Genomic DNA, 17,499 nt, shown 5'->3' with positions numbered 1-17,499 from the left:
AGATGTAGGGAAACCTGACCGCCTACTTCTTGTCTTTTTGAATGCTAACTATACGGTTTCTGTATGATTGCATCATGCCAGATTTTACTTTATTCAAGCTTCTTTCGTTCACATGAACATGCAATCCTTTCCATTGCTGTTCACGGTGCGAGCTCTGTGCGTTTCTGTAGTTTGTTGTCTATATTTTACGAGGGTGTTTGGATTGAATGGCATGTTACAATTGTTCATCAGTTTTTCCCACCTGATGTTTTGAATTTGTTGTTTCAATTATTGTGCAAATCACTGGAGTTTATTATGTTCAAGTTGATTACGACAACGAAGAATGGCAGTGAAAGATAGAACAATAACAGTATCCTTTGCCATTTTGCTCTCGGCAGTCATCCTACATTTTGCCATGACTTGGATGGATTTTCATTTTGTATTCGAGTGCTGATGTGATAAGCGCCTCAATTATGTTCTCAATCTTCTGTCAGCTTTTGTTTATTTGGTGCATGTCAGATCTTGTTCATCATTGAGTTTGAATGATAATAAGAAAGATCTGATGAACTTGTGGTGCTCTCCTCTGATAGATTCTGCCGAGGCAATTTTCCCAGCAACAAAAATATATATTCAAGCAAATGCCTACAAGAGTGTAGAGAGCAGTTATGAGTTATAACAGTGTTGGTCACCGAATTTCTGCTTTAGAGAAATGAGTTATGGGTCAAGATCATGAGTTGATCCTAGATTTTTTTTTATAAGATTAAAACAACATAATTTTAATCAAAATAATTTATTCACCGAAAAAAATTAACAGATTGAGGTTGGGTTTTTACCGGTTCAGTAAGTTTTTGACCAAGTAAGTTTTGTTTTTTTTCTATTTTTTTTTAACCTTCAGTTTAACGTGGGTGCCCGGGTCAGCTTGCGCGCACCTCGACTAATTCCACGGGCCCTGAAGTTAATGATCATGTAAGCCTCCAATGACCATCATATGAGCAACCACAAAGCTCGAACCTAAGATCACAAAGAAAACAAAATCTCTTGATTCTAAAGTCTCACAACTGGAAATTTTTTTTAACCTTGATTGTTTCAGATGTTGAATCGTCCGGATACCGAGAAGACCTGCCAGACCCGTCAAGGTTTTACAACTATGCAAGATGGCAAAGGATGCTGTTAACCGTAAACAACAGATGCATTTAACTTATTTTTAGGCAACAAGAAAGGTGAAGTAAACAATGACTTGAGTAGCAGTACCCTACGTTTGAGAGGAGGTTTATTTATTTATTTATTTTGACTATAACATGGTTATAAAAAAATAACATAGTACAAAAAATATTTTAAAAAATAATATAATTTGAAAAAGTTGCATATACTATTGTAAATCATGAGTAGTAAGTAAATGTTTACCAATATAATTTACAATAAATAAAGAATAGAGAGGAGAGAAAAAGAAAAAAAATCCTTTAGTTTGTTGAAATTTAGGTTTTATAATTTTTTTCGGTTTATTTTTTATTTGCTCTCATTACTCAGTTTGTAGGTTTGTTTGGTTATCAATTGGGTTTTGTGATTTTATTTTTATTTTTAATTAAGTTATATCGATCTCATTATCTTGATTGCATGTTTTAGATTAACTCGAATTGTCTCAGATTGTTTTTTATATATAAAATTTAATTTTTTAACAATGAGTTGGTTTATAGCCGGACTTTATATTTTTTTTTTAATTTGCTCTCTATGGTGTATTTTTATTTTCATGACTTGATTTACAAGTTTAGTGAATTTACTTAGATTGATTTAAATTGTTTTTTTTATCCTTTAATTTATTTGCTTATTAAAAATTAAACCTTTTAATTTATATTTCTTTTTTTTTATGGGATTATTATTTTTTTATAATTTTTTCGAAGTTAGTTAAAGTTAATATACGTGAATTTGACATATTGTGATTTTAATATTAAAAAAATAATATTGTCACTCTCTCATTATTTTAAATGGATATTATCTAATATACATCAATTTTTTAATTCAATGTTAATTTTTTATGTTAAAACAACACATCAGCAAAACCTTTAAATTTCATTTATTATTTTTTAAAAGAAGACATCACGATCGAAGTAACAAGGGCCAAAGATATAGGGAAGGTCGTGCAGGAATGAAGCGTGATATTTGAATCAGATAGGATGATTATGCAAATAGAAAGTATGGAGCCTTTTTCCACCCAAAATCCTGGTTACTTCAGATAACGTTTGATATTTTAGTAATTTTTATGTTTTGTTTAGCTATAGCTTTTTTTAATTAGTTAAATATTTTTTTATATTAAGATAGCGTTTAATATTATAATAATAGTTATTTTTCAAAATATTTTTTCACTTAAAAATACATTAAAATAATTTTTTTATTTTTTAAAATTTATTTTTAACATCAGTACATCAAAACAATAAAAAAAATTAAAAAAATAAAGTAAGGAAAAATCAAATTTTTGGCAAACACCATGGCTAGCCGCGTTGCCTAAAATTAAAATTTTTATTTTACTTAAAATTAATTTTTTTAATGTTTTTAAATTGCTGATGTTAAAAATTTTATGAAACTTATTTTATAATTTATTGACCTTTTATTAAAATGGTATAAAAGAGTCTTTGAAATTGACACTTTTGTTTTAAAAATTTAAAACTACTACATGAGCTTAATTGTTTTTTAATCAAAAGTAAGCTTACAATTTCATTAACCACATAATAAACTTTTTACAGATGTCTTGTAAGCTTACAATAAATTGACTTTTGAGGTAGTAGATAAACCTTAACTTTGACTTTTTTCTAAAATCCTTGAAGCTACATTATTTGAAGTTTTTTTCTAAATTTTTTAAAACAGCTACATTTTAATAATAATAAGAAAATTGTTTCTGAACAATTATCAAAATGAGCATACCGCACTGTAATCGTAATAATTTATGATTACAGTACACCTACCCAACTTCCACTCAAAGCCCAGATCCACCCTCAACACGTGTCACCCAATCATCAGATTTCAGGTACCCGTGTTTATCACCCGCTCGTCAACCTAAGCTTCCTCCACAATCCCAACCTCTCGAAATCTCGTTGGCCTTGACAACCACTCTCTCACACTCTCTCTCTGTCAAAGTTTGTTTATTGAGAAAAAAGAGCGAAAGAGTAGAATCCAGGCAATCTTGGGTTAAGGTTAGGATTTCCATTTTTTTTTTCACAAAATCAAATCGATCATATTTTTCATCAGATCTCACCACCTAGATTTTACCGTCCTGTTGAACCCCTTTTTTTCGTTTTCTTTTCTCTAACGATGGTGATTTCACCAAGAAACCCCAATTCAGTCATTTCGAAATCAATCGATTCTCTTAAAATCAATCTCTATATCTTTAATCGCTGTAAAAGCTATTAGCTTAGGGTGTTTTTTTTCCTTTCATTTTAACTGATGTGAGGATTTCATTTTGGTCAACTATTGTGTAAATACCCATCGGTTCGCACAGGTATACAGATATAATTTTAATTTGGGTTTCATAGGGATTTGGCTGTGATTTTGATTGCGATTGATTTGGTTTCCAAATTTGGGGATATAATGATAATTGAGGAATTGAGTGGAGGTGAGTTGGAAAGAGAGAAGGGGGGGAAGGAATTGTGTGTAGGAAGTGCTAAGGAGGAGAGTGAAGGTGTTATTGTGTGGGATGCGAAGCGGGTTTTTATTGGAGTCGGAGCTCGGGCTTTGTTTTACCCGACTTTGCTTTATAATGTTGTTAGGAACAAGGTCCAGGCTGAGTTTCGCTGGTGGGATAGAGTCCATGAGGTATAATTTTACTGTTTCATGCTTGTATAGATGATTTTTTAAGCTGTTTTTGAAGTTATTTGTTTTCTTTCTTGGTCTAATATGGCTTGTGGATGACTTGTATGTGGGTTTTTTGCCTTTATGTGTGGAGAATGGTTTTGGGGTGTTCGAAGTTTGAAATTTGATTTGTTCTTGGTGTTTTTGTTTTATGTTATAGACCCTTGTAGGTGGGTGGGTGGATTTGACATACTTGCCACGTGTTTTGATGCCAATCAGCTTTTTTTTGGTTCTGTTTGTGTGGTTATTTCTGTTTTTGGTTGAGTTTTGATGTCTGTGTAGATTAAGTGAAGGAAGAACGAGTTTAGGATAGGAGATTGTGCTTCTAACATGAATAACATTTGTGAAGGAAGCAGTTGTCTTTAAGCAAGTAACGATATTTTGGGGAGTTTTTCATTCGCTTTTCTTTTGCTAACTTTATTCCTGCTCTCTTTTAACGTTTAAATTTCCAAGCACACTTGTTTCTGCTGTGCTTGTAAACTTACTAGGACACTGACCTGTTGATGGGAGTGAGGAGCCACTCCAATCTGGAACTTTTATCATTAGTTCTGCAAGCTTGTAAAATGTGAACTTGCATTAAGGTTTATTAAGAGCATTTTCTTTTGATATTCTTACTTGGCGAGCAAAGGTTGCAGCTTTTGCTCATAGACCACCTGTGAACGTAGTATTCTATTTTTTTCTATCTCCTATTGTTTTTGCACGATGTGTCTGCAAATATTACATGTCAGTAGTACGTGGTGTATTAGCTCATATTCTCTGAGCTTAAGATTCTTGGAGCTGTCTGAAGACTTTTGCAGTATTGGGCCTTTATGTAATGAATTTCATATCAAGTGGTCTTCCCAATTTCTTTCGTTTTCTAATATATTTATTTGCAGTTTATATTGTTAGGTGCTGTTCCATTCCCTTCTGATGTTCCATGCCTGAAGGGGCTTGGTGTTGGTGGAGTGATAACACTGAACGAACCATATGAGACTTTGGTACCAACTTCTTTATACCATGTAAGTGCTTTCACTCTCTCCCCTCACCCTTTCAGGTAGGAGTGTGTGTGTGAATAGTTCCTATTTTTATGAGCTGGTAAGATCAGCAGACAGCTGATTCATGTTACATGGATAGTCTGCACATGTACATCAAACAGTTGTCTGCTTTTGCAGTTTTCCACTTCATATTTTTGGCTGCATTGTCTGCCCAGTGGTTGCATTTAGTTTAATTGTTCTGTTTCTATATCTTGTCAATACGATCATTGTTTGACATTTATGTATATTAAATTCCATTTTTTGAAGTGCCTACCTTTGGAATTTACTTATGAAAAATATTGGCAGGCTTATGGCATTGACCATCTGGTGCTTCCTACAAGAGACTACTGCTTTGCTCCGTCCTTGAATGATATAAGCCAAGCTGTAGCATTCATTCATGGTGAGATTTAATTGTGTTTTGTGAAACACCAAAATATTTTACATGCAGGTGAAATTATTATTCCTGTGATTCTGATGCTGCTTATGTTTGTTTTTCCTTTGAAGAAAATGTATCATCTGGACAAACTACTTACGTTCATTGCAAAGCTGGCCGGGGACGCAGCACAACCATTGTTATATGCTACCTGGTCATTAATCCAATTTGAAATTCAACTTCTTATAGGTGTTTTTTTTCCTTGCACCTGCTCTAAAGTTTTGTTTTAATATGCAGGTGCACCACAAGCAGATGACACCTGAGGCTGCATATAAATATTTGAGGTCAATCCGACCAAGAGTGCTTCTAGCATCTGCTCAATGGAAGGTATGCTTAGGCTGGGCCTCATTTTCCCTGTGATTTAGTTTAAGAAGTTGTGAATTTCTTGTGTAAATTGTAGTTTTCCCCCTTGGATTTTACTAAACTTCGTGAAACTGAGTACAAAAGATTTTGACAGTTAGAACTGTCTGGCGTGCACTCTTTTATGAAATGTATTTTTTAGTCCTCCTAATTTACCATAACCAAGGAAACTAAGAGGAAAAATTGATGATATTTTTGCCTAGCTATTTTTTTATCCCAAAGCCTTGAAATACATTATGGAATTTCCTAGACATTTTCTAACAAGGTTCTTGCATGTCCTTGATTAGTTACTAGCTGTTGGTTGCAAATGCAGGCTGTTAAGGAATATTATCATCTAAAGGTGAACACTAGTGATCACAACATCAAAATGACTGATATAGTTTTGGGAAGTCCAAAGCCAGCACTTTTGCAGGATCTGGTGCCTTTTGATGATGGCTGTGTAGTTGTTGTTACAGAAGCAGATCTTGATGGATACAAACCAAATCTTGAATCTGGGCCTGTGGGAAGTGAGATATGGGCTGATCTAAGTGTGGTCTGCCGTGTTCGAGTTGCCAGTCAGGCAGCTCTGGAAAGAATATCCTGCCTCTGGCTCCGCAGCCAGACTCACCAGAAGATTGTTGGGGAGCAATTAAACAGGAAGAACAGCTGCTCAATCATGGCAGATCACTTGGGAGCTATCAGTGTTGACATTCATGTGTATTGAATAGCTGCTGAAATTGCATACAAGTTTGACAAGGTCCTTTTCTTTTTTAAATTTCCCCGTATATAAAGTGAAATAATAATGTTCAATTAGGCAGGAAAGAACTTCGGTTCTTTTCTCACCCCTTATAAATCGAGTTGTTCTTTGTCTCAAGTCAAATGTAAGAAACACGAGCAAAATGCTCAATTTAATGATGGTGCAGTTCGTGGAAGAATATGCTTTCATGCTGTGGTGCAATTTGCACTCTGTTTTTGATGTTAAACCTGGACCAGCAAATTGTGAACTGGCTCGCCGAGTCAGCCTCTTAGCCAAGGAAAGCATCAATTGGGGGACCGTAACAGCCGGGACTAGCAAATGGCGAGCCATCGAGACACTCGTCTCTAATTAAAGACGCGTGAATTTAGGCCAGGATGGAATCCTTGTAGAATTCAATACCAAATAGTTTTTTAGAAATTCGTTCTTGATGGGATGGGAATCAAGAGTGTTTTTAAGATTATTTGTATAAAGGCTTTCGCAGGTTTAACAATTTCTGTTGAAAAGGGATTGTGTTATGCAGCGCGGGACACCGCTGGAGTTGGATGTGGTCATGGAGTTAACATTTAGAAGTTGTGATCATACCACTGTAGAGCCTCGAAATTGCTGAGGAGAAGGGCGAAACCAACACGAGTAGATTAGGAATGGCACAAGATTACAGCGGGCTTCAATTGGCTACTGAGCAGATTGGGAAAACATGGAAGTAAATGATTGATTGGACATGTTTTTCGAGTTTGAGTGACGTGTTAGAACAATTTTAACCCGCAAATGTCATTATTGCACTCATGTACAAACGTGTTTCACGGACAACCTGGATTTCATGCCCTTATGACTAGCAGATGCAGTACACAAAATAGTGAATCTTACAATGCCAATTATACCAACAGTTGCTGTGTAAAGTCGTAATTCCTGTTTTCATCATAACATCACATACCAAATCCCGGAGCTTTCACGGAAGGGCGGGGATTTGATCAGAATTGCTTTGGTATAGCAAAGCTAAAGCAGAGGAGATTAATTTTTACTTAGCGGTGTTGATGAATCCCATCAACTGTCATGCACAAATTACTGTAGGTTTTCACATTCCATCCAATTCATAGATCAATCTGAATCATTCTCCTCAGCAAGACCTACTAGTTCCCTGAAAAAGTTTTTTACTGAAGATGGCCACTGATAAGATGATGATCCATCGAGTATCCTTTCATTTGATGTTTCGTCAATAAAGCTGCCCGCAACTTGTTTTCTATGGTAGTTTTGTGTGATTGTCCGTGGAAGTCCATGCGCCCTAGCATTACTGTACTTTTCTACTGAAGCTTCATCCACCAAGAAAGGCACAACATGCTTTTTCATATCACTCTCAGAGATTCCAAGATGACCTCCTGACACATTAACGAAATGAACTCTTCCAGCCTCGTCTAAGGCCTTGAGACCAATCCAGTCCTCAGTGTAAAGCGCTGTCTGCGAGAAGATTAAAATAGAGGTTAAGATGGCTAAGCTCCTGCTCGAATATATTTTTCTTAACAGAGCAACTTATAATTCACAAGGGAAAAAAATTAAAAATAGATCCAGGCAATTTGTGCTATTTCCTAAAAAAAAAATTCCAATTAAACACAGCGAGATTAGTATGGCCATGCATACCAAGTTGACAAATTTAACATGCAGAAATCTGCCAGAAAACAGATTTGGATTTGAAAATTTATTTCAAAACAGAGATTATACCTGATGTGCTGGGACAATTGGCTTGAAAGCCCCATCTGGATAATATCCAAACCAAGAGGTCTCCTTAGGTATCAAAACATTGTCATTTTCGAACTGTTGAAATTCAAACAAAATATAGCACAAGAAAAAAAGTGCAATAATTAGAATTGCACCAGCTGTCAAAATAAAAAATAAAATTGCCAAGAAGACCAAATGATGTTATGATAAGAAAAAAAAGGAAATTCTTCTCACCATAATAAGCACCAAATTCTGCAAGCTACTGAATCTTTCCTTGTAAGTTGTGTTCCTTTCCTCAGGAATTTCATTGTTAAGCTTTGGAAGAAACCTACATTTCTCCATGTAGTGTGGAATATCCTGGCAATTAAGAAATAATTCTCATATTAAGATGTTGAGCTATCATTGCCCAGTTAGTATAAAACACACAACAAAACCTATCTATAATGGCCATCCTTTTATAAGAGTAATTTGGTGACAACACCTCAAGAAAAGAAAAGAAAAATCCATAAACCAATAACGAATTGACCAAAGCAGGCTACAGATTTTTGTGGTATTACACAATCATACAGGTTTCTTGAAGAAATTGATTACAGAGAGATCCTGCAGTCAAAAGAACCTGTATAATAGGGCATGGTACTCACATTAGGAAATTTAAGATAGCCACTGGGAGCCAGGTGAGCCTGCAATTCCACATGTCAATATAACTTGTCAAGCATTTTCAGGGATATTTGAATGAGATTGATATTTGAAAGAAGGAAAAAAAAAATTCTCTTAATTGGTCCTGCAAAATTTAAAGAAAACAAAGACACAGATGCATACCTGGACATAGTCGCTATAGATCTTGGACTTAATTAAGGCATCAGCAAGTTTGCAAAAAATGCCAGACTGCAGAACCATAGTCACTTTAAACATATTAATAAGAACCCAGAGAAAGAAACTAACAAGAAAGGAGTAAAGCGGTCTTTATTATAGGTGCTTTCCAAGAGCCACGATCAGAAGATCTAATATATATTAGTAAACCATAATGATACCTTCTTAAATGTATGTCCAAGGTAAGGACGTCCAATCTTATTTTCTTCTCTCTACTGGATGTCAATTCCACACCTTTGTGGTTCAAGTCCATATTACTGCGTTTTTACTCTGTATATTGTGCAAAAAACCCCATACCGCTGAGTTTCAGTACCATCTATAAACTTGATTTCTTACTGTTGCATTTCAACCTCGTATCTTTCCCCTTTTGCTCTATAATTTTATTCCTCAACCCACAACTCTATCTTCAGCACAACATCTTTGTTAGGATGTGGATCACTTGGTTAGAACCAACCGAAATGATGCATTTTGGTTATTTGATATGGTTTTGATTTAAAAACTATAGCCTACCCTTATGGACTGGTTTGATTTTGAAACTCCAAAACTGTAATAACCAATCGAAATTTTGCTACAAAAAATTATAGATGGTATGGTAATTTGGTCTGAGATTACAAAAAAGAATTAACTTAATGGCGTTATCTTAAAGAGTAAGATGGTGAACTCATTCGGGCCTACTAATATAGACAAAACTTAAGAATCCATCATCATTTATAATGCGGACCACAACCTCCTCTATATATTTTGATGTGAATACTCTCTCACATATAAGATCATAAGAAGCCTTCCCTCCATTTTTAAAGAGGATGCATGGCCTCCTCTTTTCTTAAATGGTCAATATGGGTAACAAACTTCACAAGTCCTGCATTGACCAAATAAGATACGAGTAGGCAGGCCTCAACTTTAAAAATGAAAGAAGATCTCCTGTCAACTTGTACGTGGAGAAGCCTCAAATCAAGGGCAGGGTAGACAGATAAGAGACAATCTTCAATAAAAGGCATTCCATTCATGTTTTATCTACTAGTATGAACAACACAAGCATGTGTTCATGCTTGGAAAGTACAGCATGCTTCAAGTGTTAAATGATTTGATTAAAAGTTTTGGATTTCATTCAGTCCAGAAAACAAAATAAATCCATGACCAAACTTAAGTTCTTTGGTTGGTTTATTTTGGTTGATGTGAATACTCTCTCACATATAAGATCATAAGAAGCCTTCCCTCAATTTTTAAAGAGGATGCAAGGCCTCCCCTTTTCTTATATGGTCAGTATGGGTGACAAACTTCACAGGTCATGCATTGACCAAATAAGATAAGAGGAGGTAAGCCTCCACTTTAAAAATGAAAGAAGACCTCCTGTCAGCTTATGTGTGGAGAAGCCTCAAATCAAAGGCAGGTTAGACGGATAAGAGACAATCTTTAATAACAGTCATTCCCTCAATGTTTTATATACTAGTATGAACAACACAAGCATGGGTTCATGTTTGGAAAGTACACCATGCTTCAAGTGTTAATTGATTTGATTAAAAGTTTTGGATTTCAATCAGTCCAGAAAACAAAATAAATCCATGATCAAACTTAAGTTCTTTGGTTGGTTTATTTTGGTACTCACTTAGATGGAACTGTTCATTACCATTTATAAGGAAACCATATTTTTCAGTTCTCTTGCGAAATTCCCCAAAAATCAACCAAACAAAACAACTAAACACCCAGGACTCCTTTGTTCTTTATATTCTATATCTCTATGCATTAAGTATGAACCTCTATACCTCAAATTCAACCTCTGAATCTCAACTTCATAAATTTGTGCTTCAACACCATGCCATTTGTGAATTACTATATATAAAAAAAACCTTGCAAGTTGTGATTAATCTTCTGTTAGTATGAAACTTTAGATCTCCTATCTATGAAAATGAATATCTACAAATATTTAAGTCAGAACGACCTTTTAATTTTCAATAGCATAGGATAGTGTCCCATCACCATGCACTCTTCCTACCAACTAACAAATAGAAGGCCAACTACCAAATAGAAGGCCGACAGCCAAGCTTTTTAACAAAAGATTTTTGCATAAATTTGACTTTGTCTGATTAGAAAGTTTAATGATATTTTATAATGACATGGAGTTTTTGCACCATGCAAGTCAATTTTATATACAGTTAAGGTGGTGGGTATTTGCAGCTTGAAACAAGGCCATGCACAACATGTTTTTCATCATAAGAATTGAAGATGTAACATGCAATTTGAAGCAAGGGCATTTGCTGAACCTGCTTCCACTTTCCATCTCAAACATAGTATAGATAATTTAAAGGGTTTTTATGAATTTTTCAGCGGTTTTAAAGCTGACTCTCAAAAGTATTTTTCCCCATTAAGCCCTGCTAAGGCATTTCTAAGTATTCGATTAGAAATCTAGATGAAGTACAAATAAAGCTAAACCATGAAAGTGCTTACCCCACAAAGAGGAACAGAGGCAGTCCCAGCATGTGGCCCCCCTAAAGAAATGAAATTCTTAACCTGTTTGGAGAAAGACAAGTTATTTGTTATTCAAAAATGTATTTTTACAAAATACTTTCAGAATGTTATGTAGAAAATTGATCTGTCGAAGTATTGATCACCCTAACACTACTTCTCTGTGCAGTAATAAAAGGAACTATGGAAGACAGTAATAGTATTTTCAAAGGGGAGAGTTAAAGGAGTTCAGATAGAGGTTGTGCTTACAGGAGGTCCACCATCACAAAACTCTACCACACCTCGACCAATTAAGTTGCCCTGTTAAACCAAAAGGGAAAGGAAAAGAAAAGGAATGAGACCTTACATGAAAGTTGTCTAACCATCAAAACCAGGTATAAAAGCCATAATTTTTTATAGCCGCAACGAAGTCTAAATTGTTAAATTTAATACATGCAGATTAGACAGCCATTCTTCTGGACTTTATTATGTATTTATTCATCCATTTTCCTGGAAAATACCATAAACATCCTTTTTCCTAAAAAAAAATTGTATGAGATTGACACAAATAAACTATTGCAACAACAAACTGTCATATCCTCCCAAGTTATGGACCTTATAGTAACATCACCTCAATACAGTTCCACAAGAATCTCAAATAAGTTGGCCAGTAGCTGAAATTAGCTATCCATTTCACTCATTACAAGAACAACTATAAATGCAAACCATTCTGGACAAGTAGAAAAACTTGTGATGTCTCAACAGAAAGCTTCAACATGATTTATAGGACAGAGCATTCAGTTTTATGGTAAACTATTGCAGGTTAAAGTCAGACAAATTCTGGAGCGACAGATGGCATGAAGCAAATGGTTAAAACTGATGCTGTTGAAACTTGACAGGTCGCACAATCTTGTGGAGTTGGCTAGCTAGAAGGTATTAGTTAGTTTTGGCAGGGGCGTTATTTGATGTTGTAGCAAAATTGGACTAATGCCTACAAATATGCGCGTCACTTAAATAGAATGTTCAGTCAAGGATATACAATTCGCTCTCTCTCGCTCTCTAGTTCTATCTTCTCCTTCTCTCTCTTGCCTGACTGTAATTTCTTCATCCCTTCCTTTTCTCATATCCTTTGCTCTTAAAAAAATCAGTACCACATCATAAACAGATGATGGAAGTGAGAATAACTAGCAGAATGAGATGAGAAAGATGAAGGCATTGAGGGAATTTATGTGATTCAGACTGCATGTGCTAAAGGAATAAGAGGGAGGTCAGCTTCTTGGCACTTGGCTCCTTGGATCTCTGCCCCACCAAAAAAGAGAGAAGTCCCAGTATCATACTTTTTAAGTAGAGAATATATTAACTGTCTGATAGGGAAAAATGTATGACAAGTTCCATTCGTATAAATTTACTTATGTTGAAATGAAAGATTGATGTTGCATCCAGCATTTACAATCAAAGAGACCAGCACTGATTCTTTCATTTTAGTCAACAATCCAAAGGAGAGCCTTTCTCTTAGATAAACACAACCTCTTTCTAGAGAAACATGGAATGGCATTACTAGATCCTGCCATGGACTTTGCACAACTGACAAGTTTACTTAAGAGGCAATGGGATGCATTAATAAATTCACACAAAATGAATATTTTCCATGAGAGGGTTGCATAACCCCGTGCCTTGGGTCACGTGTACTGACTTGTGAAGTTACTTAGATGAAGAGATGATATTGATTTCTTTCTCTCTCTTTCTTTAGGTAACCTTCATATCAATAGTTGGATATCAAAGATGGGGAGACCTTAGTACCTTGTATATATTTAATACACATGTGTGCACTCATTCATATACATGTGCACTCCACTCTCAATATCATGTTCTGACTTGGGATTAAAATGCAAATGATTTGCCTTTACAGCTTTGTAAGACTGTTCATGATCACAATCTTATTACCAGTTTCCAACAGTATGAAACAGTAATCAGGTCATGTAAGAAAAAGGATCAATAGATCTAAGGGTATGCTGAAATAAAACAAGTTACCATTTTAACTATGTAAGCAAAATAAACATCGACAGAGAGGATGCATTAAAACAAATATGTGCAACGTGGAAATAATACAAATAACTATAAATTACCTGGGAAAGACCAACTATGCTATAGCCCTTGCTCAGTTCTTTCATTTTTTTGACCTGTAGGCATAGCAACAAATTGTTATGGTCAAACAAGCATTAAAAGATAAAACAAAAAAGTTAACCATAATTACCCACAGAGCTCTCCCACCTTGTCACAAACAATTTCTGTCTGCAAACACGATACATATCAAATTGTAAGAGAGTGAGAAATGCTATATCAAAATGATAGGCTAGGTAGTATTTTCACTAAGTTTACCTGTTCCTCAAGAGGCATAAACCAGGAATCCCATGTTCCATCCCCGATTTCTCTGCACACAGGAAAGCAATTGATGTAATGGAACCACGTTTGGAAAAAAAATTAACAGGACAAATTCATTTATGAGGTCCACATTAGTGCTCATGATATATATAAGAATAAAATGAAAAGAGAGAGATTAAAATTCTTAAGGCTTGCCTTGGAAGATATTGAAACTAATATTTTAGCACACTGAAGCTTAAGAAATTTGTTAGGTTAATCGTAGTAAAAACGCTTTACATAAGAATTTTGCAGGATCACATTCTCTGTGAACACTTCATAAAATCCAATGTTTAAATAGCAAGCAACGATTTAGACAAGTAGAAAATACATATTAGGATGATTTAAATGCAACAAAGACAGGAAAGTAGATAAGCATACAAGCAATAGCCTGGAGAACCAGAAAAGTTTGTCAGTTCCTCAGTGAACTGTTTTACTCCTCGATTCTTGCATTGATCTCCAATACCTGCCATAAAAGGAAGAATAGAATAAAAGAATGAATCGCAAAAGCACAAAAATATAAAAGCAAATAGAATGTAATGGAACTATAGTATCCACAATTACGTTCCATGGTTCGACAAAATTTAAGATGCTAAGGGGAAAAAAATCTGAATGAAACAAAAGCATTCATCTAATTTTAGATTCTGCACTAAGGACAAATAAAACACATGAACAGTTTGTTCGTCTAAAATCTGCAAAACATCCAAATATTTCTAAATATTATGTATTTTATATTCTAGACAAGCTTTGCGCAATATTCTCGACAGAATTTAACCTCCAATACACAACATATTCACATGCATATCATGATTTTTCATGCTATGCAAACGAAGGATAAGTTCAATTTTAAAATTCTCCCTATTAAATAAAATAAAAGAGTATGCAAGAGCAAATTAAGTTGCTAAGAAACAATTCAACTTTTAAATCTTCAGGCTATATTCTCCATTATCCTCCACCTAATCTGCAGCTTATTTTAAATACCCACAGAAAGTTCATCTTTTTTTTTTCTTTCAAATTCTTCATAAAACAGATTAAATAGAAACCGTGTTGTTGTTTAGGCATCATATCTAAACACAAATTTAATGCCACTGCTCAAGGCCAATTGCCAAACCCAGTAATAACATCACGCTACAACTATCTTCTCATTCATAAAAAAGAAAATCTTCTCATAAACAAAACAGTACAATTCACTTTAATAGTAAACTACAGAGAAGCACAACAATACTTTCTACAGATAGACAAACCAGATTCCAAAGAATTCCATAATCAGCTTTTATCTGACTAAATCCACACATCCAGAAAGAGAAAAGTGCCAAGTATTCGAACAGATAAGTAAAAAAAATCAAATAAAAAAAAAAGGCAAAAACTTTGGAAGAGAAAAGGAGATGATTACCATGAAGAACTATAAAGGGTAAGGAATGTGCAACTGGGTCAATAACAAAAATAAAAACAACGAAGAGAAAGGCAAAATAAGGGAAGAGAAAAGCCATGATTGGGATTTTGTGTTCGTGATGGTAGTAACACGTTTTTTTGAAAAAATAGAAGACAGAAAGGAGACAGGTAAGATGGGAGAATGTGATTAGTAGATACTAAATTGAGAATGATAAGTTCTATTTAGGGGGCTTTTTAATTATTGTTATAATATAGGGACTAATCAGTTAGTTTTGATAAACTGAAGGAACAAAATTACACATCACAGTTTTTTTCTATGTTTATGGGCCCCGTGGGCCTTGGTGTGTATATGGGTTGGCAGGAAAAAACAAGTGTGAATACTGAAAGCGTACCGTTTTTTTCAACTAATTATTTTGCAATCGTACGTGAAAAGATGCCATTTTTTTCAACTCATTATCTGCTAGCTGGTGACAGTCATGTGGGCAGCAGTCCTATAAATGCTTCTTGGTGTGAAATCGAAAAAATATATTACAAATAATTGCCTAATTGGTAATATTAATTTTCATGTTATTTATTTGGCATACTTATTTTGTCGACAGCAATTACCAAGAATTATGGTTACCTGCCACTCTTCCTTCCATGGTTTGTTTACTTTTTGGTATTTGGTATTAAGGTTGTTGTTGTAGTTGTGGTTTTAAAAAAGTTGTTTTATAAAAAATATTTTTACTTGAGGTTGGTTTGGAAAAATATATGTTTGGTTAAAACTATGGTTGAAATTGAGGTTAAATAAAAAGTAGTTTAATGTGTTTGGTTAAAAAATTGTATTTCAAATTGAGGTTATAAAATAATTAAAATATATATATATATATATATTAATGATTTTTAATTTAAATATTATAGATTTAACTACTGTTATTACATCATGAAATAAATAATATTGATATCAAATATTTTTTATTATTCCATTAAACTATATGCAATGTCATCACATACATACGAAATCTATCCAACAAGAACTATATTTTCCATAGTTTCATAAGCGCGCAGCAACAAAAACTGAATTTTTTGTTACGTCATCAAGCGATCTCCTTCTAATTTTTTGAATAAAACACACTTAAAATTAAAATAAAAAATGAATTTTTTTTAACTGGGTCGGACCCGGCAAGAACATAATTGGAATTGCAATCAAATTTCATAAATGCTACGTTATCATGCGATATCCTTCTAATTTATGTAGTGTTATTAAATAATATTAAATACTAGTTTTTCGAGTAAAACTCAATTTTTTTAAAAAAAAATTTACAATTTCATTACGTATAAAATTCATTCAACAAGAACTACAGTTTCCATGATTTTTTGAGCGTACAATAAAATTAGGTAAAATATTATCATGAATAAAATTGAGATTACAGTACGAGTAAATTTAATTCACCTTAAACTAATTTTTTTTTAAAACAAAAAAAAATTATTGTTCACGTTCACGTGAACAGTGCGAGTGAAATCAATTAACTGCACTGGTTTTTCAGGAAAAAAAAAACTAAACTTTTCACGTGAACAATACGAGTGAATTAATTCACTCACACTGGTTTTTCAAAATAAAATAAAAAACTGTTCACTTTAGTGAACAATGCGACAGTGGAGCATGGCTCCACTGTTGTGGTTCCTCCCCCACAAGAAGCAGCAAAATGATGCTTCTACAAAACCTGCGGTACCATCTTTGTTTTTAATGGGTCCTACCACTATAAAGAACTTTTTTCTTCTTAACCAAACGGTATTATGTGTGGTTGCGGGTGAACCTCACGCGCAACCACGTTACCAAACAGGCTATGTCTCGAGGAGTCTACGAGCATCTTAAAAGCTTAAATTACATTTGTTGCTGTGATAGTAAATATTTTTTTTTTTGAATATATATATTAAATTTATTTTTAATATTACTTTATTAAAACAATCTAAAAACACTAAAATTTTTAATTTAAAATAAAAAAAAAAACATTTCAAATTATTCTCTAGTATCGTTACCATGTCAAGACCATGGTAATGATCAAAAGGAACCTGAATCTTGAACCCTGCGATTTGCACAAATCTGAAGCAGTTCCACCAGTGGCAAAGCTTGTCAGCGAGATTTGATGCCCACAACTCTGACGTTGCACATGTCATGTATGGTCCGACATACAACGGGATAGAGGATCATTTCTCACAATTGGACCAAATTGGTTTGGTCACTTTTATTTTTTTTAATTTTATTCAGCATCATTAACGTCCTGTTTATTTGTTGGAAAATAGTTTTTTTAAAAAAGTAAATTTTG

General features: G+C 34.1%; 2 protein-coding genes across 3 annotated transcripts; one reads left to right on the top strand and one right to left on the bottom strand.

Moving 5' to 3' along the window:
• Positions 1–3,032: 3,032 nt before the first annotated feature.
• On the top strand, positions 3,033–6,539 carry LOC18094590 (phosphatidylglycerophosphate phosphatase PTPMT2). The gene is made up of 6 exons (XM_006368926.3): positions 3,033–3,783; positions 4,695–4,817; positions 5,139–5,232; positions 5,337–5,419; positions 5,503–5,592; positions 5,939–6,539. Exons 1-6 carry the CDS (start codon positions 3,559–3,561, stop codon positions 6,326–6,328), a joined length of 1,005 nt encoding a protein of 334 aa, XP_006368988.3. The 5' UTR covers positions 3,033–3,558; the 3' UTR covers positions 6,329–6,539.
• A 565-nt stretch (positions 6,540–7,104) lies between these two features.
• Positions 7,105–15,607, bottom strand: LOC18094589 (uncharacterized). 2 transcript variants are annotated; one of them, XM_052451129.1, is made up of 12 exons: positions 15,586–15,607; positions 14,183–14,267; positions 13,763–13,814; positions 13,655–13,675; positions 13,510–13,563; positions 11,654–11,704; positions 11,387–11,449; positions 8,891–8,956; positions 8,713–8,751; positions 8,306–8,428; positions 8,075–8,167; positions 7,105–7,813 (listed from the first exon to the last, which is right to left on the bottom strand). In XM_052451129.1, the coding sequence occupies exons 3-12, from the start codon at positions 13,778–13,780 to the stop codon at positions 7,457–7,459; spliced, it is 885 nt and encodes a 294-aa protein (XP_052307089.1). In that variant the 5' UTR covers positions 13,781–13,814; positions 14,183–14,267; positions 15,586–15,607; the 3' UTR covers positions 7,105–7,456. The 2 variants fall into 2 exon arrangements, with proteins under 2 accessions (XP_052307089.1, XP_006368986.1); XM_006368924.3 differs by lacking the exon at positions 15,586–15,607 and adding an exon at positions 15,195–15,382.
• Positions 15,608–17,499: the final 1,892 nt, after the last annotated feature.

The sequence above is a fragment of the Populus trichocarpa genome, chromosome 1 (genome assembly GCF_000002775.5).
Source record: "Populus trichocarpa isolate Nisqually-1 chromosome 1, P.trichocarpa_v4.1, whole genome shotgun sequence".
Classification (NCBI taxonomy): Eukaryota; Viridiplantae; Streptophyta; class Magnoliopsida; order Malpighiales; family Salicaceae; genus Populus; species Populus trichocarpa.
This window is presented reverse-complemented; position numbering and strand designations above follow the sequence as displayed.

Excerpts from the sequence above, each read along its gene's own strand:
- LOC18094590 (XM_006368926.3), top strand. The coding sequence starts at position 3,559 with ATGATAATTGAGGAATTGAGTGGAGGTGAGTTGGAAAGAGAGAAGGGG. Across the intron at positions 3,784-4,694 it reads GGTGGGATAGAGTCCATGAG|TTTATATTGTTAGGTGCTGT; the intron begins GTATAATTTTAC and ends ATTTATTTGCAG. Across the intron at positions 4,818-5,138 it reads TACCAACTTCTTTATACCAT|GCTTATGGCATTGACCATCT; the intron begins GTAAGTGCTTTC and ends AAATATTGGCAG.
- LOC18094589 (XM_006368924.3), bottom strand. The coding sequence starts at position 15,291 with ATGGCTTTTCTCTTCCCTTATTTTGCCTTTCTCTTCGTTGTTTTTATT. Across the intron at positions 13,564-13,654 it reads CAGAAATTGTTTGTGACAAG|GTCAAAAAAATGAAAGAACT; the intron begins GTGGGAGAGCTC and ends CTATGCCTACAG. Across the intron at positions 8,429-8,712 it reads GCTATCTTAAATTTCCTAAT|GATATTCCACACTACATGGA; the intron begins GTGAGTACCATG and ends CTTAATTGCCAG.